This window comes from Orbicella faveolata, unplaced genomic scaffold (genome assembly GCF_042242905.1).
Source record: "Orbicella faveolata isolate gen_17 unplaced genomic scaffold, um_ofav_v1 contig_12, whole genome shotgun sequence".
NCBI classification, from domain to species: Eukaryota; Metazoa; Cnidaria; class Anthozoa; order Scleractinia; family Merulinidae; genus Orbicella; species Orbicella faveolata.
In genome coordinates this window covers 10,930,096-10,955,787 of record NW_028301539.1, presented here as the reverse complement: position 1 = coordinate 10,955,787, position 25,692 = coordinate 10,930,096, and the positions used below count along the sequence as shown (strand labels likewise).

Here is a 25,692-nt window from a genome sequence, read left to right as displayed (position 1 = left end):
ATAATTATTGTTTATCCATTCTGCTGTAATGTTATTGATGTGTCAATTCAAACATATCTTGGCTTGGCTGATCTATGTACGTATTGATCTTCTTGCTTTGACGGAGACGTGGCTCAGACCTGGAAATATTGATTGTGTTGAGATTGGTGATTTATGTCCCACTGGTTATGATTTTATCCACATTCCACGGGAATCGAGAGGTGGTGGTGTCGGCTTGCTTTTCAAAGAAAGTATGGATATTAAATGCAAAAATAGTGAGTGGAACACTTCCTTCCAGTCGTTCGAATTCTTGGATGTTCGTTTCAAGAGCTCAAAGATGATCAGGATGATAATTATTTACCGCCCACCGTCATCTGTGCCTTTGTCAACATTTTATCATGAATTTTCTCTCCTGCTTGAGGAATTGACCACAGCATCAGGCGAGCTTTTAATTGTCGGTGATTTTAATCTACATGTGGATTCTTCGCGTGATGTCAACGCATTGCATTTTTGTGACCTAATAGCATCTTTCGATCTGAAACAATGGGTGACTACGCCGACTCACACAAGTGGTCATATCTTGGATTTAATCATTACTAGAAATCAGTGTAAACTTATAGACAATGTTATGGTTCATGACCCTTTGATTTCTGATCATTACGCTATTTTTATGCATTTATTATTGCACAAACCACAATTTCCAACAAGAACTATTCGCCACCGGAAGCTGCGTTCGATTGATTATGCTGAATTCAATGACACTATCATGAATTCGTCCTTGTTTGACGAATCACAGCGTGATTTGGATTCGTTAGTTGATTCCTATCATCGGGTCTTGAAGTCCACCCTTGATGTTTATGCCCCCGAAAGGACCCGTGAGGTAGTTCTTCGTCCTTGTGCGCCTTGGTATTCAACTGACATTAGTGTTCAAAAGAACATAAGGAGGAGGCTCGAACGTAACTGGCGACGTACAAGATTACCTGCAGATAGAGAACGGTAAGTGTTTCAGAACAGTGTTGTTAATGACATGATTGCCTCCGCGAAGCACACATTTTATTCATCAGTGATCCAGGAAAACTCAGGGAACTCTGGACTTCTTTTTAAGACAATAGAGAAGCTTCTGCACTCCAATCCAGTCCAGCGTTATCCATCTGGGCCTAATAACTGTTCTCTGTCCGAATTCATTCGTTGAATATTTTAGTGACAAAATTGTTAAAATCCGCAATGATCTTGACAAAGTTGATGGAACTCTGAATGACGGTCAAGTTACTTCATGCAATGCTGAGTCTGAAAGCTGTCTAGCTGGTCAGCTGCTAAGTGAATTTAAACTGGTCACTGAGGAGGTCGTATCTGGTTTTGTGAATCACCTGTCTTCAAAGTCCTGTACACTTGATCCAATTCCATCCTCAGTGTTCAAAGGGTGCCGTCATTATCTGCTTCCAATGATCACTCGTATAGTTAACTTGTCTCTTACAAGTGGCCAAGTACCTGATAGATTCAAGGTTGCCATGTTGAAGCCGTTGTTGAAAAAGAGTGGAGCTGATCATGAACTATTTTCGAACTTTCGTCCTGTCTCGAATTTATATTTTCTATCCAAAGTTACGGAGAAAGCAGTTGCAGCACAATTAATGGACCACCTTAATGAAAATGAAGGCTTATTAGAAGAATTTCAGTCGGCATATAAATCTCATCACAGTACAGAGACTGCGCTTGTGAGAGTTCAAAATGATATTTTGAAGGCTATTGACAAAAACAGATCGGTTATATTACTATTGCTCGATTTATCGGCTGCGTTTGATACTGTCGATCATTCGATTTTGTTATCTAGACTACAGAATCGCTTTGGTATTAGGAACACTGCTCTTAATTGGTTTCATTCGTATCTTCACTCACGCGAACAGTTTGTTTCTGTCAATGGAATTGAATCGTCAAAGAAGAATTTACCCTACGGGGTACCACAGGGTTCTGTACTGGGACCCCTGTTGTATTCCCTTTATACAAGTCCGCTGGGTGACATAGCCAGAAAGCATAGCATACCGTTTCATCTCTATGCAGATGACACACAGTCGTACTTGTCGTTTACGTCCAATTGCCCTAATCATCTATCAAGCTCAAAGATGGCAGTAGAATTATGTGTTAAGGACATTGGGGACTGGATGCTGCGCAACAAACTTAAGTTAAATCGGGATAAGACTGAACTTTTGGTTATTAGTTCTAAATATCGTCCACGACCACCCCTCGACTATATACGAGTTGGTGATGAAGTAATCAAGTCTAGTAAACAGGCCAGGAATTTAGGAGTTGCATTCGATCAATGTTTGGATTTCAAAGAACACGTTAAAATAACCTGCAAGAGCGCATTTTTCCGCATTCGTAGTATAGCTAAAATTAGGCGATACCTATCCCAGAGTACTACTGAGACCATTGTTCACGCTTACATAACATCGCGTTTGGACTATTGTAACGCCCTACTGTACGGTCTCCCAAAGTATCTGATTAATAGACTTCAGCTTGTACAGAACTCAGCAGCTCGCCTTGTTACCTTGACTAGAAGGCAGGAACACATCACACCAATACTAAGGAGCTTACATTGGTTGCCAGTTCATTTTAGGATTATTTTCAAAATATTGTTGTTAACTTACAAAGCTCTGAATGGACTGGCCCCTGATTACATTAGAGACCTACTGCGATTTAACATTTCTGGTCGGACACTACGATCTTCAAACAACAGGTTGCTTGATGAGCCTAGAGCAAATCTTAAAACGTATGGTGAAAGGGCTTTTTCCGTGGCGGCACCAAGGCTCTGGAATAAACTACCCCTCCAGATCAGACTTTCATCATCAGAGGCAGTTTTTAAGGCTAATCTTAAGACTTATCTTTTTAAGCGTGCATTTGATTTGTAGTTTTTACTTTTTATTTGTAGCCTAATTGTATTATATAGCGTATTTCATTCTTAGGATTTTAACTTTTAGGATTTAGGATTTTAGGTTTTTAAAGAATTAAGATTTTAATTTTAAAGTATTGTAAAGCGCCATGGACAATTAGTGGAAAATGGCGCTATATAAATGTATATTTATTTATTTATTTATGTACCAATGCCTCATAACCTTTCAGTAGGATACCCAAGTTGTATAGTGAATGTAAAATACTTATAGCTTCCTGATATAATTTGCTTCCTTCCTTATAATTTAATTTTTGGCGTTATCTAAATAAACAAAAAAAAATTCAAGGTAATCCAGTAACAGTTCCTGAGTAGTAGGGAATGAATCTTATTACAGCGGAACTCCTGTGCCCGAGTGGAGCTCCATGCCTTCGAAAAGTTTGTAACCCATCGATCTAAAAATTTTGGTTGTCACGTGACTGTCCGTGCACCAAGCCCAATACTTTGAAAATTAAGATAGCACCATTAATATAGGTGCGTCTCTGATATTGCTCATCCGTGTCATGGTTTATTGACAGCTGTCAAAACAAGGTTTCCACTGATGAGTATTATGTGACCATATCGCGTGCTCAGGTTTAGAACTTATTGACAACTGACCAGGTTTTTGGATCACAGGCTCAAGTCAGGTTATTATTCTGGGAAAGAAAGAGGGGGTACATGCAAAGGCAAAATTTTGGAGCAAGTTAACCTCTGGTGCATCGTGGACTTTCCTTCTGATATATTCCTTGTACAATTGTCCCTTGAAATGTTCCTGATATACTGTGTACGTAAATTTTACAATCTTTAAGTTACGCTTATAGTGGGTATAGTTTGTTAAAATTTAACTGGAAAGAACAGCAAAACCACACGCTGAACAATTACATGTTCATAATTGATTATATTTTGAGTTTCTGATCCAAGAGAAATTTAAACAAATCCTTTTTTCCTTTATGGTTAATTTTTGGAATCAGGAGCTACGCTTTTAGGCTTGGCTAAATCTATATATTAAAAGATGTTTGATTAAACGCTAAATTACACATTGAAAATGAATGAACTTTGGCCAGGATATGACATCCTATGGCTAATATATTGCACGTGATCACAGGGTAGAAAATATATTGGCACGGTGTTGATTTACTTTCCTACTTTAAATAATTGACAACTTTGTAAATAAGTTTTAACACTTATATTTCGAAATTTATGACTTGTTGGTAGGAAAAACAGACAGACAGGTAATTATTGTTGAGTTTTCCTTTACCCCTTTGAATTTCTTTTTCAAATCTCCGATATATTGCAAGTCTAGACGTTTATTTACTATTGTAACTGTGTACTATCGAAACAATACAGAAGTTAAAATGTCCATTTTACTTAAAGCATCACGTTGTACTGGGGTTACTCTTTCTTAGTGATAAACTAGACGCTTTGCTGCGTGTACCCAGGCAATCGTTATACTGAGAAGCAATAGCTATATTGCAATTGAGCTAAATGTTCTGCATTTGAAGTTGTACGAAATTCAATCGAATTGACGTGCTTAAGCTATTCTGCTTTTGATTGCATTTCTTGGAATCGATTAATAGCTTATTACTCGTTTGCAAGTCTTTAGGGTGTGAAATGAGTCAAGGTCTTTATATCAACCTATAAACGTTTCAGTCTATTTTCCTTAGCCTTTGTCGTTGTTATTTGCGTTTCTCAAGCAAGCGAGACATTTTGAATTTCATAGTTATGGCGATGCGTGACATAGACCTACGAACGCGGTTGTCGAAATCATATACTTATCTCGTGGTTTTTGGCCCATTTAGAAGTTAAAGTATTAGGAAAAGTGCTTATGTAAATGCTTGTTTGTTCAGTACAGATAATCAGTCGCCTAGATAGCCAAAGTAAGTTCCAGATGTTAACAATATTTTCCGGCCGCAATGTAGGCGTAGCGCGGAGGTACACTAACATGGCGGTTCCATACCGGTCTCTATAAATTTGTGCAAAATATTTCGAGGAATATCTGAGCTTGGGAAAACGCACAGACTTAAAAATTCGAGGATTGTCATCTTTATTAATTTCCTATAACATCACAATTTCTTGATTTTATCCACTAAAAATGGTTTTCAAATAAATGTTTTTATTGCGTAAGGATTGCGTGACAGTGCAAGCCAAGAATTGTTTTGCTGGGGTCAACATACATTAGTTTCTTTCAGCTTAAATGTACAATAATTCGCTACATGAGTTTCACTCTTGTTAAGACATATAACTCTGTTACAAGCAAATAACGAGAGAATATCGTTTAGTTCGAGATTTTATCTTTATTATACTTTACGAAGTTTCTCAGAGCATTTTACTTAGGTGTACTCGAATAGATGAATTCGTAAACAAATTCTCTAACCTTTTTGCTCTTGTTGCTCAGACGTTCTTGAGCTCGTGCTGGGATTCTGCTTGGTTCACGATCACGTCTAAAAATACGAAGACGCTTCTGAAGATGCTTTTTATCAAGTTGAAGAGTTGATAGCCCCGGTTGATGGCTCCTTTGGTATGACATGATTCACGATTCACTCAAAATGTTCGCTTGTAAATTGATCTCTCGTAATTAAGGCTTGCAGCGACCCGTTCCGAAAACGCTTAACGTCCTTTAGTATTGGTCTACCTTGAACGGTGTGTTCGTTTGTATGTGATTTCATTGCCCTAGAAATCATGGAATCTGTGCTAACTTTTCTCGACGACAACCTCTCTAAATTCCTTGTGCTGTACGCATGCAAAGGTGGCGCATGCGCTTTAGAGACCAGACGGCGATTTGTGACTGAACGTGGAAAAAAAAAAAAAAAAAAAAAAAAAAAAAAAAAAAAACGGAGCCGAAATTTAAACCCAGGCCTCACTGCCTGGGTAATAAGTTTAAAGTGAGCGATTTCTTATGATCTTGATTTGTTGATTTTACACTAACGTAAGCAGGGTGTTTGTGAATGAAGAGAAGGACAGTTATAATGTTCTAAGGGACTTTATTCACTGTAGCTATTTTTGGTCAACAAATATATTAGCATAATATCATAATAGCGGCCGGTCACACACGGAAAGGAATTCAGTTTACTGAAAAAAAGACACTTTCTTAACCTTATTACCAACTGCTGTTATTAGCAGGGATTTCAGAGATCCAAAAGAGTAGTAGACTGAAGTTAAATCGCTTAGGTGAAATTAGATTCCACACAAAAAAAGCCTGGGAAATTTCCTGACTGTGGCAGGATAAATACATTGTTAAGCTGAACTTTTCCGAGTTTCTATGGATATTTAAAATAAGCACTCATTTCTTTCAGTATCAAATCGTTTATAAAAGCTTCAGAAGTACCACTTAATATTCGCGTGCATGCATTAACACTTCACAAGAGTGTCAATATCTCGAGTTTCAGCGCTTTTATAAATATTTTAAATTGAAAGGTGTAACTTACGTACCAACATCATTAAGAGAACTAACCTTGCAAATATAGCATCCGGAAACCCGATAAAAACATAAATCTTAAAGTTCTCTCTGCCTCTGGTACAACCCGACTCTGGCGTTCCGTCTGGTTTGTACATTGGGTAGGTAAGTCTATATGAGTTATACGTGTTTTGTGTTATTTCGAAATGACTTGAAAGTCTTGAAAACTTGATTTCAAGGCGAGTTTTTAAAGCTTTTGCTTACAACCTTTTTTGCAAGGTTTACTTCATTTTTTCAGACGGTCGAGAGCTAACGCATTGTATCCTGATTTATTTATTTTACATACCATACATCTCACCTAGGGGTGGCCATCTTCTGATCCTTAGGTGAGAGTACCTAGAAAATCGAACTGATTTATCTGGGAAACAAACTTGTCAATAAGAATCACATATAAACTCATATTAAGACATAATGCAACTACAACGACGCACAAAACAGGGAAATATAAATATCGATCCAGAGCATTAGCGGGTACGAAAGCCCAAGAGCAAAGGGTCACGGAGCTTGTTTTATTCCTTTTAAATCTGATTGCCAATTTTTGTAAGCTGAATTGTATCGGAAAAAAGTCAATGAAAATTAACAAATGAAATTTTCTAGTGGATATGGTGTCTGTTTCCTCATAAAACGACGTAACAAAACATATATATAAGATAAAATAACAATGTGGCAGCGGTGGGATTCGAACCCACGCCCCCGAAGAGACTGGTGCCTAAAACCAGCACCACAGACCACTCGGCCACGCTACCAAGCACCTGACGGAGGAGGTATTTTCTTCGTGAACTTTAATTGTAGATCTGGAATCTGAACGCACACTGATATGGTTTTACTCGAGAGATGTAAACCGAGCCAAAAATTGATTAAAAATTGCCAGAGCAATATCTGAGCAATTTATATGACCGAGAACATTGCTTCACTGTGATTGGCTGAGAGCAGGCCAATGTATCGTTAAGTTTTAATTTGTACTGCAGTGCAAATTAATGCGAGCACTTTCGTGATTTTCTCAGTCATGTAATGAACGAGTAATCGTATAAAGACTTGGGAAATTAAGGATTTACACTACTCGTGATATTTGAAGAAACCTATCAAATTGCACTCGCCTAAAGGCTCTTTCAATTTTGAGAGAATTTTCAAATATCACTCTTAGTGTGAATATGTATTTTCCGCTGGTATGTAAGCATCTCTTTGTAGGAGTATCTAGGGCACCTTTTGATTGGCTATTGGACACCATATAATCATTAGCACGAGGTGCTTCTTTCTCTTTCTCGCGTTCTAGTTTCCGACGTGTTTGTGGTTCGTTTCAGTCGCTGTGATGTCCAACTCGGAATCTATTGTTAACAGAACGAAAGAGAGAGAAAGTCCAGAGAATCCTAAACCTTAGAGTTCAGAGTTGGTGGACGAAGTTTCTTCCTGATTTAAGGGATGTCTTAATACTTAACTGGAAACCAATTGGAAAGGAAAGCGGATAGAAGATCAGTTTAAAATAGAGAGGTCCGCCTCGGAATTCAAATTCAAGGGTAACAGAAAGCAGTTTGAGGTGAACGTCGAACTAAAAAGCCCCCTTTCCCGAATAAAAACCAGTACTGACGACTCCAGTCAAGTATTTAGTTTGGTGCAGGAAGCACAACAAATCATTCGCAAGAGGCAGAAGTTAATAAAGATTGCTGACCGCAGCAGAGATGGCTGGCTAGTGGTTCAAGAATATGAGTCGGATAGATGACCTCGTCTGAAACTCCGAAGACGAAAAATGCCTCAGGAAAGCGAAGAATGCTGCGGACAAAAACTGTGGAAGGATTCCGACAAGTCTAAGCCGGGCAGTTCTAAACGTTTTAAGTCTGACGGTGCTAAACAGCTTTTTCGCGGTAATAATTTTTCCTTTCTCTGTTTCACTCTGTTATTTCTCATGAGGTTGGAATGCCTTAGCATCCAACCATCAAACAGTGTTGTTTGTTTTGAATGTATTACATTTAAGAGGAAAATAATTTCCGTTAGTTTGAGCAGAGTGAATTGTGACGTAACCTTAATTCTCTTAATTCTCTTAACCTTAATTCATTACTCGCTTACATTCAGATCAAATTATTTTTTACAAAAACTGCAGAAATTCTTGCTCCCTCACTGGCTAATTTTCATTGTCAATAAACGGACAGAGAGATGAACTTATAATTTATGAGATAATTTATTGTAAAAAGCAAATTGACGTTAGCCTTTTATGTGTCTGTCCTGCTATTGACAATGAATTTCATCATTGTCAAAGTAGTCTTCGGCACCGTTATGATAAAATTTATGATCAATAACAGGACAGAACATGGAAAACTGACGTCAATTTTTTGATAAGAACTACGCCTTACAAATGCCCCGCTCATACAGTGACCTCGTTGTTAAATCCATACTTTCTTATAAAAAAAACTCCCATTTACCGGACCACGGCAGTCATTTTTGGTCCTTACTGATAAGAGCAAATAATTACCTCGGGAGCAGTTTACCATCGATAATATAGGACCTCGCTTCCGAACATAAACTGTCTTGCCCTCGCTGATCTCGCCTGTTTCAAATTGGGTCAAAGGAATTTTCTTCAATGTCTGATGTTTCTTTTCGTTAAATCCGCCCTTATCGAAAAGCGCGAGATGTTTACCAAGCCTTTCAAAATTGATAGAATTTCCTGTTTTTGGAAGCGAATGTGTCTTAGGCCAAATCAAGCAAATAAATATAATTTTCAATGTTTTTAATCGACATTCACTGGCATGACAAGTTAAACAACTAGTAAAAAAATTATTAATGACGATAATTAATGTCCTTTTTAATAAAAACAGTAACGCTGTATCTATTTTCAGTTAAGATTAAACTGAAGCTAGGAGCTTGTGGGACCGTCAGTACAACTAAATAAATCAGTGATTAAGATAAAAAAAAAATTCTTCGTAATCAACGTCATGTGTACAATTTTTCTGAAATAATGGCATAATCTGCTTACTAACTAATTTAAACTATTAAGAATGTTCAAAGTTGTCCGTTGCAACACGATGAACAACGTTAACTAATTTGCTTCATGTTAAGTCTCTGTAAATTTAAAGCACTTTCTTTTACTTCACTCAACATGTGCGCACAAAAAAACGTCATCCCAATAAAGATCATTCCAATCAGTAGGTGACCTGAAGGCGTAAATATGGCGCCTTCGTTAAGATTTCACAAATCCACTCTCTACTCCTCTAAAATGAGGACTAAGCAAATAACAAAGACCTTACATCCTTAGGTCTCTTTAAATATTAAATATATATCAAATACGTCTTCTTGCTCAAAAAAGCTAAATCCAAGTCTCAAATGGACACAAGTCAGCCATGTAAAGTAATACAATAATGTCACTGACCTGAATAGAAAAAGACTGGTAAGAGAGTTATCATAACGCTAAGCCATACACTAGCAAACGCATTAATATATGTGTAACCTCCAGATGTGAGGAATTCGCCTCTTTGGGCGCTTTGTATTTTACCGTTTTTATAACTCTGTTGGTTTCCTCTCCTGTCTCCGTTCCCGACTTCGTTTTCGTCAAGTTGGTAATGAATAGCGCTATCATTATTCTCATCATCATCATCCTGGTCATCATCGTCCTCATCATCATCGTTCTCATCATTGTCGCGATCGTCTTTGTCATCGTCGTCATCATCAACTTTGTCATCATCTTTGTCGTCATCTTTGTCATCATCTTTGTCGTCATCTTTGTCGTCATCTTTGTCGTCATCTTTGTCAAGATCTTTGTCATGATCTTTGCCATGATCTTTGTCATCATCATCTTTGTCGTCATCCTTGTTGTTATCTTTGTCATCATCGTTGTCATCATCTTTGTGATCATCCTTGTCATCGTCTTTGTCGTCATCCTTGTCATCGTCTTTGTCATCATCTTTCTTGTCATTATCTTTGTCATCATCTTTGTCGTCATCCTTGTCATCAGTTTTGTCTTCATCTTTGTCATCATCTTTTTCGTCATGTTTGTCGTCATATTTGTCATGATCTTTGTGATCATCTTTGTCTTCATCTTTGTTATCATCCTTGTCATTGTCTTCATCATTATCTTTGTTATCATCTTTGTCGTCATCTTTGTCATTATCTTTGTGATCATCTTTGTTATCATCTTTGTCATGATCTTTGTCATGATCTTTGTCATCGTTATCTTTGTCGTCATCTTTGTTGTTATCTTTGTCATCGTCCTTGTCATCATCTTTGTGATCATCCTTGTCAGCGTCTTTATAATCATCTTTGTCATCATCTTTGTCGTCATCCTTGTCATCGTCTTTGTCATCATCGTTGTCATCATTCTTGTCATCATCCTTGTCATCATGTTTGTCGTCATCTTTGTCATCATCTTTGTTGTCATCCTTGTCATTGTCTTTATCATCATCTTTGTTATCATCTTTGTCGTCATCTTTGCCGTCATCTTTGCCATCATCCTTGTCATCGTCTTTGTCATCATCTTTGTCGTCATCTTTGTCATCATCTTTGTCGTCATCTTTGTCATCGTCTTTGTCATCATCTTTGTCGTCATCTTTGTCATCATCTTTGTCGTCATCTTTGTCGTCATCTTTGTCGTCATCTTTTCCATCATCCTTGTCATCGTCTTTATCATCATCTTTGGTATCATCTTTGTCGTCATCTTTGTCATCATCTTTGTCGTCATCTTTGTTGTCATCCTTGTCATTGTCTTTATCATCATCTTTGTTATCATCTTTGTCGGCATCTTTGTCGTCATCTTTGCCATCATCCTTGTCATCGTCTTTGTCATCATCTTTGTCGTCATCTTTGTCATCATCTTTGTCGTCATCTTTGTCATCGTCTTTGTCATCATCTTTGTCGTCATCCTTGTCATCGTCTTTGTCATCATCGTTGTCATCATTCTTGTCATCATCCTTGTCATCATGTTTGTCGTCATCTTTGTCATCATCTTTGTCGTCATCTTTGTCATCATCTTTGTCGTCATCTTTGTTGTCATCCTTGTCATTGTCTTTATCATCATCTTTGTTATCATCTTTGTCGTCATCTTTGTCGTCATCTTTGCCATCATCTTTGTCATCGTCTTTGTCATCATCTTTGGCGTCATCTTTATCATCATCTTTGTCGTCATCTTTGTCATCGTCTTTGTCATCATCTTTGTCGTCATCTTTGTCGTCATCTTTGTCGTCATGTTTGTCGTCATCTTTGTCATCATCTTTGTCATTATCTTTGTCATCGTCTTTGTCATCATCTTTGTCGTCATCTTTGTCATCATCTTTGTCGTCATCTTTGTCATCGTCTTTGTCATCATCTTTGTCGTCATCTTTGTCGTCATCTTTGTCGTCATCTTTGTCATCATCTTTGTCGTCATCTTTGTCATCGTCTTTGTCATCATCTTTGTCGTCATCTTTGTCATCATCTTTGTCGTCATCTTTGTCATCGTCTTTGTCATCATCTTTGTCGTCATCTTTGTCGTCATCTTTGTCGTCATCTTCGCCATCATCCTTGTCATCGTCTTTATCATCATCTTTGTTATCATCTTTGTCGTCATCTTTGTCATCATCTTTGTCGTTATCTTTGTTGTCATCCTTGTCATTGTCTTTATCATCATCTTTGTTATCATCTTTGTCGTCATCTTTGTCGTCATCTTTGCCATCATCCTTGTCATCGTCTTTGTCATCATCTTTGTCGTCATCTTTGTCATCATCTTTGTCGGCATCTTTGTCATCGTCTTTGTCATCATCTTTGTCGTCATCTTTGTCGTCATCTTCGCCATCATCCTTGTCATCGTCTTTATCATCATCTTTGTTATCATCTTTGTCGTCATCTTTGTCATCATCTTTGTCGTCATCTTTGTTGTCATCCTTGTCATAGTCTTTATCATCATCTTTGTCGTCATCTTTGTCGTCATCTTTGTCGTCATCTTTGCCATCATCCTTGTCATCGTCTTTGTCATCATCTTTGTCGTCATCTTTGTCATCATCTTTGTCGGCATCTTTGTCATCGTCTTTGTCATCATCTTTGTCGTCATCTTTGTCATCATCTTTGTCGTCATCTTTGTCATCATCTTTGTCATTATCTTTGTCATCGTCTTTGTCATCATCTTTGTCGTCATCTTTGTCGTCATCTTTGTCGTCATCTTCGCCATCATCCTTGTCATCGTCTTTATCATCATCTTTGGTATCATCTTTGTCGTCATCTTTGTTATCATCTTTGTCATCATCTTTGTTGTCATCCTTGTCATTGTCTTTATCATCATCTTTGTTATCATCTTTGTCGTCATCTTTGTCGTCATCTTTGCCATCATCCTTGTCATCGTCTTTGTCATCATCTTTGTCGTCATCTTTGTCATCATCTTTGTCGTCATCTTTGTCATCATCTTTGTCGTCATCTTCGCCATCATCCTTGTCATCGTCTTTATCATCATCTTTGTTATCATCTTTGTCGTCATCTTTGTCATCATCTTTGTCGTCATCTTCGCCATCATCCTTGTCATCGTCTTTATCATCATCTTTGTTATCATCTTTGTCGTCATCTTTGTCATCATCTTTGTCGTCATCTTTGTTGTCATCCTTGTCATTGTCTTTATCATCATCTTTGTTATCATCTTTTTCGTCATCTTTGTCGTCATCTTTGCCATCATCCTTGTCATCGTCTTTGTCATCATCTTTGTCATCGTCTTTGTCGTCATCTTTGTCATCATCTTTGTCGTCATCTTTGTTGTCATCCTTGTCATTGTCTTTATCATCATCTTTGTTATCATCTTTGTCGTCATCTTTGTCGTCATCTTTGCCATCATCCTTGTCATCGTCTTTGTCATCATGTTTGTCGTCATCTTTGTCATCATCTTTGTCGTCATCTTTGTCATCGTCTTTGTCATCATCTTTGTCGTCATCTTTGTCATCATCTTTGTCGTCATCCTTGTCATCATCTTTGTCGTCATCTTTGTCATCGTCTTTGTCATCATCTTTGTCGTCATCTTTGTCATCGTCTTTGTCATCATCTTTGTCGTCATCTTTGTCGTCATCTTCGCCATCATCCTTGTCATCGTCTTTATCATCATCTTTGTTATCATCTTTGTCGTCATCTTTGTCATCATCTTTGTCGTCATCTTTGTTGTCATCCTTGTCATTGTCTTTATCATCATCTTTGTCGTCATCTTTGTCGTCATCTTTGCCATCATCCTTGTCATCGTCTTTGTCATCATCTTTGTCGTCATCTTTGTCATCATCTTTGTCGTCATCTTTGTCATCGTCTTTGTCATCATCCTTGTCATCGTCTTTGTCATTATCTTTGTCATCGTCTTTGTCATCATCTTTGTCGTCATCTTTGTCGTCATCTTCGCCATTATCCTTGACATCGTCTTTATCATCATCTTTGTTATCATCTTTGTCGTCATCTTTGTCATCATCTTTGTCATCTTTCTTGTCATTGTCTTTGGCATCATCGTTGTCATCATCTTTGTCATCATTCTTGTCATCATCTTTTTCAGTATCTCTGTCAGTATCTTTTTCATCGTCTTTACCATCATCTTTAAATACAAAATTGAAGTGAAACTTTGAGATTAACTACTTGTATAGATAATAGCTTTAAAATTTCTGATTCTGCTGATATTATTAGCTTAAAAAAGGTATCTTATTACAAGAAATTTTCGCGGCACATTAATTACGTGAATTTCGGGTTTAAAAAGATTGCGAAATAAAAGTGACGCGGAAAATAAGTGTCGCGAACATAGCATGACGCGAAAATTAAGTGATTCACATTTTGTTACGGTTGAAATATGGTCGCGCTGTTGCGCTATTGTTGATTTTGACGTTATAGTACCTTCGTTAAGGTCGGTTTACTTGATTCAAGGACTTGTTAAAGTAACATTGCCAAGGAAATAAATTGTGTGTTACTCAAAAACGTGAAGTGAAAGTAATTGAAAATACAAAATTTTCGCAGAATCGCGGAATTTAAGTGTCGCGAAATAAACGTGTCGCGAAAATTTCATGTAATAAGGTAATTACATTAACAGTTTGTAAGCTGTTGAATTGAGCGCGCAAGATCAAGATTTTAAAGATTCGACAACATAGTACCACAAAGTGTGTAACGAATTGGACGAGTAAATTTTCAAAAGGGATCTTCATTTCAGTTTTTGTATCTTTAATTTAGCTTTATGTATACCTCTATTCACTTCAATCTAAATAAATTGAAGCGAGTACTTTATTCTGGGTTTCTAACGATCACTTATAGCGAAAGTGAGTACAAGCAATCCATAGCCTCTGATGAGACAAGAACGCCATACAACTAAGCATTTTATGATTTAGACTTGCTACAATCAAATTTGTGCGGTGCAAGAAACCGCTAAGCTTAAAAGGTTTTCATTAAGAGGTACCGCCTAAGCTCGAGAGTTCCTTCAAAAGGAGCATTAATGGAATGCTAAATAGAATAAGGAGTTAAGAAAAAATTGACTGACAAATAAATGCACTCGCAAGGCCAAACTTTATATTTTCTGTACGGAAACGAATTGACTAAACTTCAAAAGCAGTTCAACTTTTTAACCATATAACTATCAAGCAGGGAAAATAAGTCAGTACAAATCATCTTTTACCATTTTTCTCCTCGTCATCTTTTTGTCCCGGATCGTTCAAGTCACCCTCTTTTATACGGTCGCCACTAGTCTTTTTGTTGTCTTTAAATCCATTTTCAATTGACATACCTTCGGAAGGACTTTCAACACCCTTGTGTGTCCCTGCGAAAGAAAATATTTTAATATGCTATGCAAAATTCGGTACGAGATTGTTCTGTACCTACTTAGTAGGCGCCAGGAGACTACTCACGTTGACCATTTACGAGTAAAAAATATCTCAAACACAACGTCGGCAGGGTATGTGCACGGACGAAAACAACAAGTCATTTCAGTTACAATGTAGCCTTACCTCCTGGTTTCGTTAAAGGAAAACTCCAAAGCGGTATCAACATCACCACAAGACAGAGTAGAAGCAAAGCGCTTGCCTGCATTTTTTGAACTTGGGAATCTTTGTGTAATTCTTAAAATGCTGGACTAGGATTCTGAAGTTTTGAATCTTTACCTGGCAATTTATATGGTTTTCTGGGGTAGGCGTCAATAATTATAGAAACGCAGTAGTTAAAGATATTTTCGAGTTTGTTGTGAGTGCCCGGGCAAATCTTATCTTTAAGTGTTCCGTTTTAAAATCAGACGAGAAGTTGCTATATCATGAAGGGAAATCACTAGTGCATTATAATTTTAGAAACATGCATGGCCACCAGTAGCGGAATACTTCATATCGTCATGTGACAATTTTAAAATTTCCGCTCTTTTCAACAAGCAAATCGAGAAAGTTTGACTGACAAGACTGACTGATTGACTGATAAGTGTTTTTTGACTATTTTAAACCATCTCTTTCCCGTTTCTAACACGTTTCCAGGGAAACTACAAAAACATCTCGGTAAAGGAGAAAACAAATGGGCTGAACCTTTAGCTTCTTTTGTTACCTCGTTGTAAAACAATAAGGAGTGGCGTTGTTACAGCAAACATGTTTCTGTAACTAACAACTAAAAGTGATGGCATTTTGGATATTCATCAGCATTTTTTGCTGAGTTTTTGAACTTGAAATTAAGAAATTAGCCATATCATGGACTATAAGGTAAACAGCCTAAAATAATCTGGCAACTTTCAAAATAAAAAAAAAGGAAATCGTCCAAAAAGATGACAATTACGTAATTAAAATCTGAAATGTGTTCGCTCTTAATCAACGAATAACGTAACTTACAAATATTTGACCACTTAAAGTCTCAAAATGAGTTGCTATGTTTCTATTTCAAACGTCGTGGTTAGGGAAACTCGGAAGGAACAGAAAAAGAAATAAGTTAAATATTGGAGTGTTTTTCAGGGAAAACGTAAATACTCGATCATCGCTTAGAATGATTAAATTTGCATTATCGTGGAAGTGACTATCCCTTGAACCCAGCTATGATACAAAGGGAAATGATTGGGAAAGACGTTTTCGCAATGGCGTTGCTAGGTGTCAGTTTCTTGTAAACATTCTACAGTGTAACTGAGTCTTAATTAAGTCAAAGAGACCAATACTCTTAAATTTTAGTTAAATAAAACACGAGATGTTTCTTTATTTTATATTTTGTGGTGTAAAAGTACGGTTGCGAGGAGGGATTCCAAAAACAGAGAGCTCGACTCGAAAGAAAGAAAGATGAACTATATAACCATTGATTGTAGGAGGGGCGTCATGATAATTTAAATCATTTTTCTGAAGTACGAAACCTAGTTATGTAAGGTAAAAACATATAATAGTAATAAAAAAAATAAGTAAAGACCAAAAATAGACAAGGAAGGTACAACTAAGCAAGTGCAGATCAAAATTACAGACGAAAAATTTTAAAAAACGTCAGTCATTTATTCAAAATGGGCCGTCTTTGACACGACGTCTATTAAGATGACCGTGTTATTGTGAAATCCTTTCTGACAGTTTCTTGTTTCTAAGCGACAGGCAGGTTTTGTTTTGAAACACTAGCTCATTCCTACTCGTTTCTAAATATCACTTTTAATTCAAAACTTTGTCGGAAGCTCGCATTATGTATCAAAAGAAACAAATATATAATCTATGTTATTTTAATCTGTGTTGCAATATATATAATAATATATGAAACCAGATTTTGGCAATATCATCACCATCAACGTTGACTATCAGGAAGAGCTATACTACCGTAATGTGAAATGTAATTATTATTATGTTGACAGATTGTGCGAAAACAACTGAGCCCCAAAAAGAAAAAAAACAGACACATCTGTATGTTCTGCTTTAGCGCTCAGGCATTTTACATTTTGTGGAAACTGAGGTGGAAATACTGCAGTAGCATTCATACTTTAAGTTGGGTAGCAAATGCCAATAGTATAGTATCTTCACGTTCAATAGTTGTTTACCAGGTAAGAGCAAATGTAACATCATTTTTAATTTGATCTCTCATATTCGTCTTCCTCGGTGTTTTCCAAAAGTCTATATTATCTAAGCATTCAGAGAAACAAAAATTTGCGCTTAAGATTCAAGTAAATAGTTAGGTTTTTTAAATATATTTTATATGTTTTGTATTTTTGCAAATTTAGAAGCCAAGTACTTTAAAGGGAAAACTTCTTAGTTCGTTGTTTTGCCCTAGGGTAGTAATGATACACAGTTTGTTACCAAGAGTTAGTTCGGATCCATTCATCTTTTATTTGAATATTTGCCTCTTGAAGAAAGCAACTGGGATATTATTTTGCTCAAAATAAATACAAGGCAATCCTGATTTAAAGAACTTTGCTCTGCGCTAGAAATCTTGCACGTGATATTCGATGTTTTTGTGAGTTGTCAAACTTCTGGCAACTGATGTGTTTTCCTTTACATACGTTTACTAATGTAGATCATCAGTCGCTTGCTGTTTCCCAAAGGGTAAAATGTACTAAAAATCACCGTAGTTGAGAATTGATAAATACTGTTGGTCTAATTAAGCAGTGACTAAAGAGCCCAATAAAACAGATAGTCAACGGAATAAGAAGTGTGCTTTATTGATTAAGAAAATCTGAGACATTGTTACATTGCAAATAGAAATAACTTAACTTTAAGTACGAGTGTTCTTTTGAAATCAGACAAGGAACTTCGACATATGACTGAAATTTTAGAAACGCTGTTTTTGAAAGCAGCAACAATTTTAGAAACGTAAACGTAACCATTAGAAAACAGGAAAACTGTATGCCTAAAATAAATATTCGGTCAAAATCAATCAAATTGCCAGTTTCTAGATCTCCAAGGAAACCAAAAGCATTTTGGTATCTCAACATGGTTAACATTGCTGAAAAAAGTCTGTTAGACTGTAGTGATTATTTTTCTTTACAAATTTAAAGGCTTTATACATTGACTTGAACTATGATTTTGGGACAGCTAAGTTATTGACATCAAATAAACAGCAAGCCTTATGTTACAATATAATCAGTTCACCGGAAAGGAAATGCGTAATAGTTTGCGTCTGTATCCAAAAATATAAAATGGTTGAGCCATTTATAAAATCCTACTTTGATTCCAATTCTAACTACATCAAGTATACTCATTTACCGCGCAGTATCGTACGTCGTCTGAAATACTTTTATTAGAGCTAAAGCAAATCACAATGACAACGGCAACGAGAACGCCACCGAACAAAAAGTTTGATGAGTAGAACATTTCTTTGCGGTCCTCTGCGCAACAACAACGAGAAATGACCAAATTCTGCATATTTTGGAGAACGCGTAGGACGGCGGCTTATTTTTCGTATATTTATTTGGAATTGGACGCTGGCACTACATATTTAGCTTGAGCAAGTTCTGAGACCAATAGATGCTCTGAACAGATTGAGACAATTTGGAAATTCGAACTGAGGTAAAATTTAAATTTATTTTACTAAGCGTTGTCCTCGGGGTCGCGGTCGTCGTTGTTTAAGTTCTCTGTTATGATTTTAGACCGGTGTTTAGATTCCCTCAGTATAAAATGCCAGTTTAATCAGTAATCCTACAGTATAAATTCGAACAGTAGCCGTTCGTCTCTCTTTTCTCCTTAACAGAACAAAGTCTGTAGATTTTAATCAGTGAATTTACTTCCTTTAAACCAATTTTAATGTTCCTTGCAATTGGGGTAATTAAAAGATTATTACTCTATAAAAAAGAAAATCATCCATCTAAAAAGCTTATTTTCATAGCCAACAAAATATTGGTCTAAAAGAAGTGGCAGCGGTGGGATTCGAACCCACGCCCCCGAAGAGACTGGTGCCTTAAACCAGCGCCTTAGACCACTCGGCCACGCTACCAGATGATAACTGATGCCGACATGACAAGAAGCGCTTATTTATTTATCCATTTTTTACATTACATTACTGTTTTAGTTTCGCTACTACAACTACATAAACCTACTAACAGGGCTTGTGCTTACACTACTATTACACTATAAATAACAAAAATTACTCAGTCTATTTACAGAACTATTAGCTACGCATGCCACCACAGTGCTTACAAAGTATAGCTAGTACACGATAAATGAGTAAAAATTTATTTTCTTATGATTTTCCATTTATTTTCATGAAAATTAATTCTATCTCTCCTTTTAGCGATACAATGTTCAATGCGTTCTTCTTCTTAGTCTTTCAAACCTGTGTACAACTGTACGTGTTGCATGTTCCTTGGCATATTTTCAGAAGTACTTTTCAAAATCAGTTACACGATTTTGTAAACACAGGATTTGTAGTAATTAGGAATATCGTTGTTAATAAAACAACTGAGATACTAAGCACGCTCTGATTGGTCAATAGAGTTGCTAAACCTATGTTCTACTGTACCGGTAAACCACGTTTCTCGATCCATGGCAGATGTACGCGGGAACTAGAGAACTCGGAACTCTAGCGATAACAATTGTAATAAACAGTTTTGCCTTTCACTGGTTGAGATATCAATAACACGAACATTTCTTCATTCAACATATACATGAAAATTTGCGAGGAATAAAAGGACCAGAAGTTGGTCGTGATGTTAAACTTTAACTTTTTCTTTCACGGCAAAAATTTTACGCAGACTTCGGTTACGTTTGAGATTAAGATTAAGAAAGTTTTAAACACTTTTTTCGGTGCTTTCCACGGTCTGTGGAGGACGAAGTTAGCTGGGCTTGACCGATCAATTTGGGTTATCAAAAAAGCAGGGAAAAGATTTCTTTCTATCAGAAATTTTGAGTTTAAACTCAATGCATGCATGCATGAATATCACGATAAATGAATTTGGTTGCCACAAGCTTAGCTTTCAAGCAATAGTTTTCACTTAGCAAAATACAGAGAAACACAGACTTCATAGCCTTCACAATAAGAAAATAAATTTTGAATAAATTTCGGAAGCAGCGTTTCTGTAACTAACCTTATTCCATTCGCAAAACTTTGGAAAGTTATCATTAAACACTGCGTTGAATCACTTCGCGAAGCACATGAAGTTTTGAACTACTTGCACACTTTTCGTACAGCCTTTTACTTTCTTGATGACCGATTCCACCTACGAATCCCTGAAGTTCCCCGTCGGATTTGATAAAAGCGATAGACCACTCTTTCTATGGGTTTACCGGCGCAATAAACCGCTGGAATGTTGGGAGAACACTTTAAAAGATTGTAAATCATGAGCCGTTAGGCAAGTGATTTACAAGCTTTTCTCGTGTTCTCCCAACATTCCGCGTGGTTTATTGCGCCAGTTAACCCATAGAAATAGTGGTCTATTGCTTAAAGAAATAATTAGCACGTGATACGTAACTGATACTTAAACTAAACTTTGTTACTGTTTGGCTAAGTTTCAGCACTCGTTCGTCCATGTACTGGATTACTGGTGGATACAGCGGTTTGCTGTTTCACAAAACATAACATGCGAACAATTATGGCCAAAATCTTAAACATAAACTTCTTGTGATAGGAAATACTCTTAAAGACTTAAAAATTATAGGTAAGGGCTTGGAGAATTATGACACATTTAGAAAAGATCTTGTTCAGTTTTATTATGTCTGTCGACAAGAAATTCTGGACACCCTGTATTGTTTCGCTTTGATCTATATTTTTCTCGAACTGTTGTCATGGTAAACAAAGCTTTCGTGTGTCATAGAAGAGAAATATCCCCCAAAAATATAAGTAGGTTTGTGCGGAATATTTGCTCTTCTGTGTATCCTTATCTTAAATTTAATTTACTTAGAATTGTAAACTTATCGTAATCTACAGGAAATGTCATAAGATAACAATGTATGAATCTTATATGCAGAATAATTACAAATTCATAAATGTTGACGTAGAAAGGAACTTCTCTTTAACTCTTAAGATCACTTATTGTCCAGTATTTCGTTTAATATCAGTAATTTATTCATATTACCTGCTCTCAGATATGAAGTAGCTTATTTGCAGTAAAATTAACACCTTTATTTACCTCTGTCTTAAGCAATTTCCTCGAACTGATCTTGAACGGAAGGTCTAAACTTTTAGAAAATTCTTTTACGGATGTTGGTATTGATAAGACTTAGTTGTGTATTTTGCTGTAAACCTTAAAGGTCACCTGCCATTATTATCGCACCGTGTATATAAGAAAGCATGTACTGTACAACATTTGATTTACCACGATTTCACCACGATTTATCTTGATGTACCTTGATTTACCCTGAGTTACCTACGAGGTTTAATCTACAATAAAGAAGACAAGAGAGTTCCAGATCTTTGAAAGTCCTTGCCGATTTACTGTCCGGCTGACAAGAGACAACGACCTTGTACCTTTGGCACTGAGTAACAAATGCCGTGCAGCGAGCCTGTGCTTTTCCGAGCTTTCCTCAAGTCAAGTTCGCCCGCCCGTTATCCGTGTATCCAACAGCATCTAAGCTGATAGTCCATATCCGTCCCTAACCGCGCAGTTCCGCACGGAAGACCTGTCGGTACCCGTGCTTCCCTCAACGGCCAACCCAAACTTTACACTCTAATTACAAAGTTTTCATGCACGCCGTAATTTTTTATTGCATCCAAGAATGAACTCTGAATTGACATTCAAAGGAAGACGTGATATTCACTTTCTAAAGGCATTTGAGGATATATCTGGGATCTTTTTGTTGCAAGTCGTTATTTTTACCAGTTTTCCAGCGCTAACCGTTAATGTTACTGTTAAGTGTATTAGTAGGGTTGAGAACAAAAAGGCTATTGAACTCTCTGAAAAGTGTCCTTGAAAGGTGGACGATTGTCCAGACGATGAAGAGTAAACAAACTGAAATAGGTTATTTGCTTTAAAAAGCTGAAGTTGTCAAAACGTAATCAACTCTATAGTGGGTAGCCTCCTACGCAAAAGCTCCTTTTGGCTCGTGGGGGAGGAAGATCGCGTCACGAGCCCAAAGAAGGTCTGTGTAGGAGTCTTTATAGTGGGTGCCGGGTCGTAAGTCGTATTTTCAGCTGTTGGTAAGAGACGATCAAGGTAAGAGAGTCAATCCTCCATATCAGACTTATACCCAAAGTATTCCCTCATAAGTTATCTTTGGACATGGTACTCAGTTCTCGACGGTTGTTACTCGCGCATTGTGTCGATGTTTTCGTGAACGATTTGTTTATTCGAGATTTTATTATTTGTCAGCGAGAATAATGGTGAAGGGAAACCAGTTCCTATTGAATTTTATTTAATGAACGCTCATCGGCTAAAGTTTAGTCAGTCTTAAAAAGTGTATTAGTATGTCAGCAATAAATAGACATCACTGTTTAATCTGCATAATTGCTACTATCATCTCTTGTATTTGTGTATATTACTGCATATTAATTCGCAAACATAGATTATTGAAATTTTGAAAACAAATTGACACATTTTCAAACTTAAAATCAGTTAGCAATGGATGAAAATCAGGAAGGATAAATGAATCTTTTAAAACAAGCTTTATAATCTGTTTAGTGGCAAATGATCAATTACCTAAAGTTGTATTTCATCACCTGATCTTCAATTTGACGTATTTTATTTAGTGCTTTTGTTCTCAAGGATTGATAACAATTATGCTTGATGTCATATTTGCCATGAAGTTCAACATCGTGTTTTCTCATGTTGTTAAGGTAAACAAAGTTTTGATGATTCTTTTTTTGTTACGAGTAATATTCCCTTATAACAATATAAAGGTTTACTAGCTGAAAACAGCTCTAGTTAGGAATCGAAACTTGTTTTTAGTCAGCATAAGACTTCAAATCTATGGTGTTGCGCCATAGAAAAGAAAGTAAAGTTTGGTCGATATATCAATAATTCATTTTCAAATTTTAGGGCCTTAACCAGGCACTTGCCTCAGTAGTTTTTTTTCATTTCTGTTGTTATTTTTTCTGAAGAGAGAGAGTAAAACACAGCTAAACAACCAGGAGGAGAGTTCACCTTGGACATTGCCTCAATGGTGTATTTTGGCTACGACCCTGAATTTATGAATTGGTTCTGGGAAAAATTGCGACAGGTTTAATTTTGAAAACTCTTAGATACTTCTACTAGTCTATACCACAATTCCTTATTGTCAAGTTGTGTATGCCATCGAAACAGTACAGAATTGATAATAAAAGTTTACATAGATAGTAGGATTACTTTTTCATATAAACCGACTGATTCTTTCGTTTCCAGGTTATACAATTTTAATTAACATGTCATATCTTCACTACGTCTTCTTTAATTAAGTTTATAGCATATTAGGGGATAAAACCAAGGTACAGATAATAGCGGAGCTCCTTCGCGCCGAGGGCGCGCCAGCGGAGCATCCATTCCTTAGAAATTTTGGTAACCTATCAAGCCGAGTAAATTTTTGTTATGACGTCACCGTAAGAGCGATGTCCGTCCGTCCGTCCGTCCGTAAAGACTCTGGGGGAGGGGGAGGGGAGTCTAAAGGTAACGGGAAGGGGGGAGCTCAAGAATGCCATCTTTTTTTGGCATCTTTTCTCATTGCTGTATTGTTATGTTAACAAACAATAGCGGAGTTGAAAATGTAATGTTTTCAAGAGAGGGTTTGACTGAGGCAGAACGTGAAAGAAAATAATCGGGTGCAAGAATTTCTAGTAACAGGAAAAGATCGCGAAAGAGAGCGAGCGCGGCGAGGTCTAGAGAAAGGAGGCGAAACCATACTGAACAATGCTTTCAATTAGAGCTGATTAGAGCGAGTTAGGGCTGAGAGAAAGGCGATGAAACAATACCGAGAGATGCTATGAAGCAGAGCTAGCGAGAGCTTGAGAAAGGAGGCGAAATAGCTTACCACAGCTTGAATGTCAGTATAAATCAATTGACAAGTTCAATTTGGAATTAATTTGAGATCTCAAATTTACGATAGTTTCAATTAATAGACCAATTTCGATATATTAAAATTCAGCCCAACACAATAGACCTCAGAACGAGGCTCTGGGGAATAAACCCCACAAACTCTGTATTTTTCCCCAGAGCCTCGTACTGAGGTCTATTGTTTTAGGCTGAATTTTAATATATCGAAATTGGTCTATTGGTGTGAAGTTATAAAAAATGTGACATTTCTTTTATATCAGCAACTAAAATAGATGTCACCAACCTTATTGACTTAAACACCATAATGAAGAAAAAGCTAGGGTGGTGAAATTCGACCATTTTTACACAAGGATAACTGAACATTGAGCTATGAAGACACAAAACAGAGCAAAAGAGGGGAAATTCTCTGGAGCTAACATCAAGGTTTTCAGCGCTGACTGCTATCACACTAACCACAAACAAAAACCACTAACAATGGATCAAGCACAACATGTATGGCCATATATGGTCAGAATGAGAGCATAGCTGCTAAGCACACTGGAGGAAAATGAAGCTTATGGGCCTCCGGAGTCTGAGGGAGAAATTGATTCAGTTAATCAATCATTCCTTTATTTGGTAATGCAGGTTTAATGAAAAGTAGCCTTCATTCGGTGTCCATTCCATGGACATGATCCATTCCGAGAAGATAGGAACAGATAATGTCCAAGGACAAATGTGCAGGCGAAAATATTTGATGGATTAAATGGCACATAAAGTCATAATTGAAACTATAGGCTGATGTGGACTTGTGAAGAGCAGGAGATGATTACAAAAGCAGAATAAATAAAAAGAGCTAATAGGAATAAAACTTGTTAGAATTAAAAAAAAATTAATTAAATAGAATAAATGTCTGATTGTCTTTACAGCATTTCAGCATTCTAACACATTTTTTAGCATTTGCTGTCATTTATTTTGAGTGCTATGGTGTAATATCTATTTGGTGACATTTAGTGGAGGGTTGTTTTTTAGTTGGAATATGATGAAAAGACTACGATGCAGCCTTGAAATTCTTGGAGGCTTAAGAAATAGGAGCCATTACAAACATGGCGATGCTGGACAGTTGCAACATCATCAGCCTGTTCCAGGCTCTCGGTCTTTTTCTCTATCAGAACCCGCTCGGCCACTTTTTTCGATCATGCCCACTGACCGAGAACCGGGAACAGGCTATAGCATCATTCAAGATGTGGCATTGTTCAGGAATAAGCCAAGTTATCAGGTTATGACAAAAGATAAATAAATCATACAGCAAAATTGATTTCACCATAATCGTAATTATTTAAATACTTTATATGTTTACATCAAAATTGTACACCAAAATGTAAGTGGCAAAAAGAAAACCAAAAACAGCTTACTCAGGTTAACTCTAATTTGAACTTTGTTACGTTGTGAATATGAAATTACAACACTGAACACCGCAATTGCAGTGGACAGCAATAAGTCAACAGTTGCAACGAGACAGGAAAAAAAGCCAACAAACTTTCACAACAAAAGCCAACAAAGCTGCTGTACGATTAAAGCCAACAAATTTCA

General features: G+C 36.8%; 1 protein-coding gene and 2 non-coding genes across 3 annotated transcripts; all 3 read right to left on the bottom strand.

Moving 5' to 3' along the window:
• Window positions 1-7,017: 7,017 nt before the first annotated feature.
• On the bottom strand, window positions 7,018-7,099 carry Trnal-uag (transfer RNA leucine (anticodon UAG)). The gene has a single exon. It is a non-coding gene; the product is annotated as a tRNA-Leu (tRNA).
• A 1,958-nt stretch (window positions 7,100-9,057) lies between these two features.
• On the bottom strand, window positions 9,058-15,487 carry LOC149116603 (uncharacterized). The gene is made up of 3 exons (XM_089283466.1): window positions 15,251-15,487; window positions 14,923-15,063; window positions 9,058-13,860 (listed from the first exon to the last, which is right to left on the bottom strand). Exons 1-3 carry the CDS (start codon window positions 15,330-15,332, stop codon window positions 9,704-9,706), a joined length of 4,380 nt encoding a protein of 1,459 aa, XP_089139592.1. The 5' UTR covers window positions 15,333-15,487; the 3' UTR covers window positions 9,058-9,703.
• Window positions 15,488-19,078: 3,591 nt separating this feature from the next.
• Trnal-aag (transfer RNA leucine (anticodon AAG)) lies at window positions 19,079-19,160 on the bottom strand. The gene has a single exon. It is a non-coding gene; the product is annotated as a tRNA-Leu (tRNA).
• Window positions 19,161-25,692: the final 6,532 nt, after the last annotated feature.

What these genes read in the sequence shown, in the direction of transcription:
- LOC149116603 (XM_089283466.1), bottom strand. Translation starts at nt 15,332, where the DNA reads ATGCAGGCAAGCGCTTTGCTTCTACTCTGTCTTGTGGTGATGTTGATA. An exon ending in TCCTTTAACGAAACCAGGAG is followed by an intron (nt 15,064 to 15,250) that starts GTAAGGCTACAT and finishes TTTCTTTCGCAG; the next exon opens with GGACACACAAGGGTGTTGAA. An exon ending in AGATGACGAGGAGAAAAATG is followed by an intron (nt 13,861 to 14,922) that starts GTAAAAGATGAT and finishes TTGTATTTAAAG; the next exon opens with ATGATGGTAAAGACGATGAA.